Below are 10,185 nucleotides of genomic sequence, written 5' to 3' on the forward strand. Positions count from 1 at the left end.
TTGGTCTCTTTTTAAAGAAGAAAATCAGCAGATTATCGCAAAAGTGGAGTTTAAAAAAAAATTGCACTATATTCCTTTTATTTTCTTTTATATATAATAAATATTTTACATAACAGGTTTTACTCTAAAATTGGTATAAAATTAAAGCCTTATGTCTAAATAAGTTATGTTCCAAATTTGAAGTTGATATGAAAAAAATTGAGGTTCCTGTGAGATTTGATTTAGGGCGATATATCACATACAGCCACCGGGTGCCATCCAAACTCCATTGAATTTTTTAATGCATTTTTCTGTCACAAATGTCTAGATTTCTCTGTCAATATTACCTCTATCTCAAATTAATTCCTGAGACTCAGACCTTTCCAGTGATTTATTTTTTGTCAAGATTATAAAAAGGTTTGATTCTAAAAGACCGTAATGCGTTTTGTAATATGACACTTGACACCGCCCACTAAGGGGGAGGAGACCGCCAAAAGATTTTAAAGTACCATTTCCATGGTAACGCAATGTCCGATTTCAAAATGGTTTTCACAGGATGAATCTTGGACCTCTAAGCTTTCAAATGATATATGATTTATGATGATTACTAAGATTTGATAGAGAAAAAGGACAACAACAAAAAAGAGCGCCAAGCGTCCCACAGGTGGGACGGTGAAATAGAATATAAATAGAAATAATGGAAAAAAATTGACAAAAAAAATAAAAATCACTAAAACAAACTAAAATTAAAATATGAAAATATGAAACAATAACAATACATATATAAACAATACATAAATACTAAAATAACAGTTTCCTATCTGAATAAAAGCATCTAGTTTAAAGGCACAGTATGTAATTTTCACCGCTAGAGGGCGCGTATTCAGAATAAACAAAGAAACAAAGGCGTAGTTTGATGAGGCAGTGACTGAGTGTGGATTCATGGGAGTTGTGGTCTTCATCCCCACAGCCGACGCAATCCGACGGGACTCGGGCAGAAATCATGTTCATGGATGAGCTAACGGCACAGAGTCATTCGACTACAGAAACGCATGTTAAGCATGTCCAACAGGACCAAGCGCTCGCCATGTGTGTTTGCGTGGTGCATGTTTCTCAGATGTAGAGCATGCAGGACTGTGTTTGACTCACTGCTGTCCATTCTCCTTCCCTCCACTGAGCGCAGGGACTGAAACACACAGAGGAGTCTGGAGGACGAGGAAGATGAGCGCAGGACGACTCGTCAGCGACGCTACCCTGAGAGTCTCTACAGCTGACGTATCGCTCGCGCCGGCCCTCACCGCACGACACCGAACACTGAAACACACACACACTCTCTCATGAGATCAACTGTGTCGCAGATCTTCATTAGAAGAGTCGTCTCAGATGTTCACGTCTTCATCTTGAGATCTCAGACTCATGCATGTGTGATTACTCTGGTGTTACTCACGCTGGTCCAGGAGCCGTATCTCCACTGTGTGTGTCGCTGACCCGGCTCTGCTGGTCTGGGTGTGTTAAACACTGATGCTGCGCGACGACAAGCTGACAACTCACAGTCCTACACACACACACACACACACACACACACACATTCATAGGTGAATGATGATGTTGTTCATTATACACTAGCAGAAAGAAGTCTCTTCTGTTCACCAAGGCTGCATTTATTTGATCAGGAATACAGTAAAAATTTTGAAATATTACAATTTAAAACAGCTGTTTTCTATGTGAATATCTGTTAAACTGTAATTTATTTCTGTGTTCAAAGCTGTATTTTCAGCATCATTACTCCAGTCTTCAGTGTCACATGATCTTCAGAAATCATTCTAATATGCTGCTTTGCTGCTCAAGAAACATTTCTGATTATTATCAATGTTGAAAACAGTCGTGCTGCACAATATTTTTGTGGAAACTGTGATACATTTTATTTTTCAGGATTCACAGATGAACAGAAAGTTCAGAAGAACAGCATTTATTTGAAATAGAAATATTTTGTCACATTATAAATGTCTTTACTGTCACTTTTGATCAATTTAATGCGTCCTTGATGAATAAAAGCGTCATTTTTTTTTACTTTTTTTGAAATCGTACCCCAAACTTTTGAATCTTAGAATGATTTCTGAAGATCATGTGACACTGAAGGCTGCAGTAATGATGCTGAAAATACAGCTGTGCATCACAGAAATACATTACAGTTTAACAGATATTCACATTGAAAACAGTTATTGTAAATTGTAATAATATTTCACTATTTTTTACTATACGTTTGATCAAATAAATGCAGCCTTTGTGAACCCAAGAAACTTCTTTCATTAAAAACATTTAAAATCCTAATCATTCCAAACTGTGAGCTGTAGTGCAGATGGAGCAGGTGTTGGTGTTTGTTCACCTGACTGTCTCGAGGTCTGGCGGCTGCGTTACACTCTCTGTCGTCCACCGCCTCGCCGTAAGCTCCCGACACACACCTGACCGCACGCACCTGATAGCCCTGACCGCAGCTCACCGCACACTACAAACACCATCATTCACATTCAGAGCGTCTGCTGACAAACACTGCCGTGACAAAGGAACCGAGCGTCTGCTTCTCACCGGACTCCAGGCTCCGACCTGCCAGGACGCACACTGGGGAAGCTCACAGCTGCCCACCGCAGAGGGTTTGGTGTTTGGGTCGCAGCGCTGCTCATTCAGCTTCTCGTCTCCCAGAATGCAAAGCACCTGTCTGTGTTTGACGCTCTTGCCGCACGTCACCAGACACTGATGTGAACACATGCACAGATTCACTGTAGGTTAGTCGGGATGGGTCAGTCAGATTGTGTTACTCAAGTCTCAAAGTACCGCATTTTCCGGAAAACAAGTCCCTGTTTTTTTATATGCAACTTATATAATGCAATTAATGTCAAGCATGCAAAACAAATTTGAACTGGTGCTGAATGAGAGAGGTACAGGTTTATTTGTTTCAGTTTCACTTTAAATAAATTTGTAGATTTGCATTTATAACAAATATTTTTAAAATGAATGCCACTATAATTTAGGTTTGTTTTGTACTTATTTTTTCATCCCTGTTATGTTCTGAATATGGTTCATTTTACAGGATTTGTTGAGACTAAAATACATGTTTATAGTATTTATAATGTTTGTAATGTGTGTCACTGATATATTATTATAGTTTGCATTAATATTTTCAAATATATTTTATTTTTATATTTTCTGTTTTCACCTTAATTTTAGTTAGTTTTACAATTTTTTTGTGTTTTTGTCATTTGTATTAGTAATTTTGCTCTGTTTTGTAATTTTGTTGTTTTTTAGTGTAGTTTTAGTTTTTTTGTAATTTTTATTCGTTTTTTTTAATTAGTGTTTTATTAATATGTCTATGTAGAATGCATTCATTTTTATTTATTAATCTTTATTTAGTTTTAGTCATGTTAGTGCAATTTGATTTAAAAAAAAAAGCAGTTTTCTGCTAAATCAGAATGATTCAGTTCAGTTTGATACACAGCTTGATTAACAATGATTCAATTTAGTATTTTTAAAAATGCATTTATAGGATTTTTAAAATATTTTCACAATGTATCTTTGGCAAGGAAAATACAGAAAAATTAGATGTTAAATTGTCTTAATCTGAATATTAAAATAGTTATGAAAACAACAGAATACTTTGGATTCAACTGCATTATTTTGTAACGCTGATATACGATTGTAGTTTTTGTTAATTTTTTTTAATTAGAGTTTTTTTTACATTTTCTGTTTTCACTTTAATTTTAAAGTTTCAGTAATTTTGTGTGTTTTTGTCATTTTTTTATATGTATCTACAGTATTTATTATTTTTTATTAATTAGTCTTAGTTATTTAATTTTCATCAAGTTAAACTAATTAAAAATTTGAAATGTTGCCTTGGCAACTACCTTAAATAAAATATGTATTTTTAATATATATTTTATTCTATTCCAGTTATTTTTTTCAAGTAACAAAAATGCTTATTTTTATGGTTTTAGTTTCATTTAACTATAATCACCCTGGTATTCCGCTAGAATAGAGTACTGCTGTGAGACGCACTCGATCAAACCAGCATGAGGGCATCATGAGAGTTCAGAAGGTAAGTATGGTCAGCTGTGGTCAGTACCTCGCTCCATTGGCTGGCGCTCCAGTCGGGACAGGGCACATCACTGCAGGCTTCACTCAGGACTCTCTGCTGCACGTTACACTCTCGTTCCACCAGCCTGCGGCCCAGATTGTTCATACAGTACGCCTGTCGCATCCGGACGCCGCGTCCGCAGCTCCTCGAACACTGCAACCACAATCACATCACATCAAAACAAGAACATAATCACGAGAAACAGCATGAAAAGTCACGTGCAAATCTACAGATCAGTGCATTATTGACTTCACTTCTTTATTCACAGGCAAAACATTATTCTTTCAGGCACTGCCCAAATTTGAGATTCTGGGAAATTTGGATTTTCATAACGTGTATTATTTTAGAATAGTGGAAAGGAAACACACATTTAAGTGTTTATTTTATGACACTTTATCTATTTGTGTCTCAATTACAATACATATCTTTAATGAGTTTGTTTCTTCACTTCAGCAGCACTTACATACACCACAACTTAGAGTTTTATTCTTCTATATATTCTGAAGGTTTTTACTGAGGGGTTTGTTCATATATCATTCACTTGATATTTTTTATTTCACTTTATTTATTTGCGCCTATAGATTTCAAATACAATACATGTCTTTTAAAGGCCATTTTCTCAAAATAAGTTTTTTCTCCACTTCAGCAGCACTTACATACACCAAAACTTAGAGTTTTATTCTTCTGTATATTCTGAAAGTTTTTATAGAGGGATTTGTTTATATCATCTACACTGATTTTATTATTGCACTTTTTCCATTTGTGTCTGTAGATTACAGTTACATTACATATCATAAAAGGTTGTTTTCTCAAAATGAGTTTTTTCTTCACTTCAGCAGCACTTACATGCACCAACACTTAGAGTTTTGTTCTTCTCTATATTCTGAAGGTTTTTACTGAGGGGTTTGTTCATATATCATTCACACTGATTTATACAACATTTTTATCCAAGAAACACGGTGAAAATGTATTTTTTTGTGTCAGTCGACAGTATTTTCTGATTTATAGAGTGATAAAAAGAGAAATCCAAAATTCCCACTGTAAAAATATTTTTTAAATGTTATTATATTGAGCTCAGGGTGAAGAATAACTGAGGATATGAGCTATATTGTACGTCACCTGAGACCAGGCGCTGTACTGCCAGCTCTTCAGCAGACAGTCCCCATGACATCCCTCGCGCATCTGCGGTTTGGGCAGGTCTGCGCAGGCTCTGCCCTCCATGCGCTCGCTCAGTCTCTTGTTCTGGCTGTAGCGCATGCACAGCACATCCAGCGTACGGTAACCCGGGCCGCACTTACTGGAGCAGTCGCTCCTGCCCGCGACGTGCCACCTGAGGAGCACAGAGAAAAACATTAAAACACTAAGATTGTGGAGCCAGCGTTCTGTTCATCTGGTTTGTGTGAAGTGTTATATTTTTAGTGAGAAACCAAGCAATTACATTTTCTTGGTTTCTTGACTAAAAATGTGAACAACAGAACTGAAATGTGAGCTTTAACATCTTTTAAATGCACTGAAAAAAACTGGTGTAGAAACAATTTTGTCTGACAAACTGCTAGTAAATTTCACAATTAATTGCAAAGAAACTGCAAGTAACATTGTATTACACGTGAAATTTTGAAGTGGAAAGACTGAAGTAGTATAATCCTGTAAAAGTAATAAACTTTGTTTTATTTATAACTTAAAAAAATATTTACTGTATAGTGTGGGAAAAACGGCTTGCATTAGAAATTATGTATGTGTAATTATGTTGAATGCAAAAGCCAGGTAACGATGGAAGATATTGATGGAAAAGAGTTCACATTAATAACTGATGTGACGAGCATCAAGGTTGTTATTTTTAAGTAATTAACTATTAAAATCCTGTTAATTAATTTAAATACATCTTAAATAAAATGAAATAAAATTATTACATGACAAACTTTAAAAAATGAAGTAAAATTAAAGCAAACAAAATAAATTAAAACTAAATATTTTAATATTTATATATTTTAAACAATATTAAAAAGTCATATATTTAAAAATATAAACCAATTAAAATGATTAAAGCAAAATACTAAAAATAAAAATAAAATACATTTTTCACAATATTTTATGCTGTTGGAGCAGAGATGCTTTTGTAGTGACAGTAATTGAAGGGGAAAATGTGTACTCACTTAGAAAAATAATAGTTATTCCAAACAAAGACTGAATATCAAATCAAACACTTAAAATGAAAATATATATTCGGTCAACTCAATGTTTGAATTTTAGGTTTTCCTTTTGCTGCATCACTAGTACGGGACACGAGAGCCGTCGTGTGCATCTACCTGAGCTCACAGTCAGTATTGCAGGGCTCCGTCGTGCCTCTGGGTCGAGGTAGATTCTCACACCTCTGCTCCGAAACCACCAGATGATCACTCTTACGAACACACACGGCCTTCCGCCGCCGCTCACCTGCAGACACACACACACAGACGACGTGTAAGTGACTTCCTTTCTACAATAAAGGTGTTTAAGGACAGAAACGGAAGCAGCACCGTGGCACATGCGGCTGCACTCCTGCCAGGGGCCCGACGGATCCCACACGAACTGCTCGCTCTGCTCCTCGATGGGAATACTGAAGGAATATCTGACGTCAGGGTTATACAGGTTTCCCACGCATAGCACCTGAGACGACAACAGATTTATTACACAGACAGCCTGTAAATCGCCTTCAGATGAGGACATTTCAGTGGGATTACACTGATTAATTAATAAAATGCTTTTATAAAATTATACTGCATTTTATTTACCAGTATTTTTGTCTATTTTTCCGGGACAGCATATCTAAACATTCTTAAATCAAGACATATTCAAGTCATATAATAAAGTCTTATTTAGTCTTGGTATTATTAACTAAAACTAAAAAATATATATTAAATATCAGTTTAATTAATTGTAATAAAGCTGAAATAAAATAAAAATATTAGATTAAAAACAAACTTTTTTTGCCTTGTCAACTAACTGAAATAAAGTTGTAGTTGAAGCACTAAAATAACTAAAACTGAAATAAACAAATAATGCTACATATTTAAATTATTTAAAAAAAATAACTATAAAACTTTGTTTTATAAATGTACATTTTATTATACAAATATATTTTATATAAAATCATGGTTATTATTTGAATAAAGCTGAAATAAAATAAAATATACATTTTACATGATTTTTTTTTTGCCTTGGCAACTAACTTAAGAAAATAAATAAGTTGAAGCACTAAAATAACTAAAACTGAAATAAATATAAATAAAGCTATTTATTATTTAAAAAACCCAAAACTTTACCAATGCATGTTTTTACAAAATTACATTTTATTTTATATAAAATAATTTTAATTAACTTAAAAAGCTTTAAAATAAAATAAAATAATAAATATTACATGGAAAACTTTTTTGCCAACTAACTGAAATAAACTAAGTTTGAGTTGAAGCACTAAAATAACTAAAACTGAAATAAACAAATTAAAGCTAAATATTTGAAATATTACAAAATCCTAAAATATGTTTTAATTTAAAAAAATATATTATTAAAATTGTTTAAATTATATTTGATTTTATATACAACCTAAAAATGTAACAACATACTGACACTAAAATTAAAATGAAAACTGAAAAGCTAAAAATAAAAGTTCATTCAAAATATTAATAAAAACTATAATAGTATAGAAATAATACTAAAATAACTAAAGAATAATGATCTTATTATCTTACACAATTTTGATTCTTAGGTAATTTACCTATTAATTGTATTTTTACTGAAAATAAAGATAGCAATAAAAACTTTCAGTGTGGTTTCACCCTGTGTCCTAATCCAGAATAACAAAATAAGGTGATGCACAACAAGATATCTAGCCGGCTGACTGGCTTCTGTTGTGATCATGTCATGCTGGGTAGCTCCGCCCACAGTGAAAACTCACTGGTCTAAAACTGTGCTGTGGTTTTGTTTCATTTCACTGCAAGCTCCTTCAGATGGGCTGTGTTTGGTGTTGTTCACTTGCCTGCAGCACGAGCTCCTCCTCGATCCGCTGCGTGCAGTTGATCCGCTCAACCGTGGCGTTGGATCCGCTGTACTCGATCTCTGCTCCCTTAAAGGTAATTTCCCTTTTAAACATGGACACCACGAAGTTTCCGTTCAGGAGGAAGTTGGACTGACTGTCAGACAGAGCTGCAGATGAGAAAGATCAGATCTGGAAAGTGAACCTCAGGTCACGTCTCATTCATCATCTGTGTGCGTTTGTGTTTATTTGGCCTATTGACTCGAGTGTGAACAGCTACACAAACGTCCTGGACACACTCGCTCACTTTCATTAGCACCTCAGCGTCTGTCAGTCATTCGGTGTTTGCTCTTCCTGTGACCCCAAATTCCCAGAAGGGTCACGGTGAAGCACCATTGTAATACCGCAGCTGTTCTGGACATGGAATACCACAGTATTCTTCCTTGAAGTACCATGTAAATGTCATGGATTGTGAATATGGCAATCATTCAGTATATATAATACGTATCAGTGTACCATGGTATTACCAGGGTAATCTGGTCTAGTTATCTGTACTAACTCACCGAGGTAGTTATCATCTTCTGGTGATCCTGAGTAGCTGACCTGCTTTATATCGATGTTGGTCGCGCCAGCAGGAATCCGAACCACAACATTATAACCTACAACACAAGAGAGCAATGAGAACGAGATGAGAAACACCAAAGATTAATGAGAAAACATGTTTTTAGCCTTGTTTGGTGAGTAGCATGCTGGAGCATCACTACAGGCTGCATGGGAAATGGTGGGTGACCAAAACCAAAGAAAGAACACAATAAAGAAGGAAATCAATCAATCAAGAGGAAAAAAGGGGAGGAAACTCTTACCGTATTGTGCGCTGTTGAAGGTCCCAGCGAGGGTCTTGCATGAAGAGTTGTCTCCTCCACAGACGCCACACTTATCATTTCTGGCCTTCGAGTTCAAAATGTGGTCACAACCTGCTTGCTACGATAAACACATACACAATAAGAAAGTCAGTTTCCATTTGCATCACAAATCTACCATGGGTACATACCATGAAATTACTATGTTTATTTTAGACATACACGGTGGTAACTTCATGATTTTAGGATAAATGCCCTGATAGTACCATGTTATTCTTTGAAGTACCAATGTGTACGAATAAGATAAACATCCAGTACCATAGTAAATATCAAAGAACCATAGTATTTTCATTTTTAGATGTAATTTCATACCCGGCAGAGGCCTTGTACGCAGATATCATACGTGTCCGGCCCACATGGGGTCCCATCGACGACCCGATCCCTCAGCTGATAGTACGCCATCGTCCCCGTGACACGGCAGAAGAGTTTACAGCGATCCTTCATCAGAACTGAGAAACCAGACGCGAGTGTGAGACTGATGAGTCTTTTTGGCATTATTTCAATATTATTTTGTAGCTTCTGTATACTAGCATTCAAAAGTTTGGGGTCAGTATGTTTTTTTTTTATATAATAATGAGAAAGCAATGAGAAACACCAGATAGCGGTAAGACTGAGATGAGAAACACGAGAGAGCGACGAGAATGAGAAGAGAAATGCCAGAGAGAGTGACGAGAATGAGAAGAACGAGAAGAGAAACACTAGAAATTAAAGAGAAAGAGATGAGAAATACCAGAGATCAATGAAAACCAGTTGAGCTACGGTCACATGTCTGAAAATGTTCTTGAATTAGCAGGGTTTTTGGGATATTCACTCATAAACATGTCGGAGCAGCAGGGATCGTTTCTGATTGGCTCATGAAGTGCAAACTCATTCTGAAGTCTAGTTGTGTGTCAGAGACCGATGTGATTTCTCCATTTCATCTGTCAGCGAGTAACTGTACAGCATTCACTTCAGATAAAAGCATCTGCCAAATGCATGAATGCGGTCGGCACACTGAATGTGTGCTATTCATCAGTGTTTGACGAGCTCAGCAGATTTATTGTAAGGCTCGTCCATCAGTCCTGACGGCTGTCTGCGGGTGTGTCTGTCTGCCTCCATAAAACCATTACAATAATAGCTGCAGGTCTGATCTGACGCCCATCTGC

At 35.8% G+C, this 10,185-nt stretch overlaps 1 protein-coding gene across 1 annotated transcript in view; it reads right to left on the minus strand.

Annotated features, from left to right (window-relative positions):
- Window positions 1–10,185, minus strand: part of LOC107733613 (A disintegrin and metalloproteinase with thrombospondin motifs 20-like) — a 66,496-nt gene that overhangs the window by 21,479 nt on the left and 34,832 nt on the right. The window contains exons 14-25 of the mRNA XM_016545323.1: window positions 9,353–9,489; window positions 8,984–9,101; window positions 8,684–8,779; window positions 8,124–8,290; window positions 6,625–6,754; window positions 6,415–6,541; window positions 5,228–5,438; window positions 4,097–4,261; window positions 2,566–2,730; window positions 2,366–2,485; window positions 1,427–1,534; window positions 1,129–1,293 (exon numbers count right to left, since the gene is read on the minus strand). Coding sequence (XP_016400809.1) covers window positions 1,129–1,293; window positions 1,427–1,534; window positions 2,366–2,485; window positions 2,566–2,730; window positions 4,097–4,261; window positions 5,228–5,438; window positions 6,415–6,541; window positions 6,625–6,754; window positions 8,124–8,290; window positions 8,684–8,779; window positions 8,984–9,101; window positions 9,353–9,489 — 1,709 coding nt within the window. The remainder of the gene's footprint in view (window positions 1–1,128; window positions 1,294–1,426; window positions 1,535–2,365; window positions 2,486–2,565; window positions 2,731–4,096; window positions 4,262–5,227; window positions 5,439–6,414; window positions 6,542–6,624; window positions 6,755–8,123; window positions 8,291–8,683; window positions 8,780–8,983; window positions 9,102–9,352; window positions 9,490–10,185) is intronic.

The sequence above is a fragment of the Sinocyclocheilus rhinocerous genome, unplaced genomic scaffold (genome assembly GCF_001515625.1).
Source record: "Sinocyclocheilus rhinocerous isolate Xijiao unplaced genomic scaffold, SAMN03320098_v1.1 scaffold2024, whole genome shotgun sequence".
NCBI lineage: Eukaryota > Metazoa > Chordata > Actinopteri > Cypriniformes > Cyprinidae > Sinocyclocheilus > Sinocyclocheilus rhinocerous.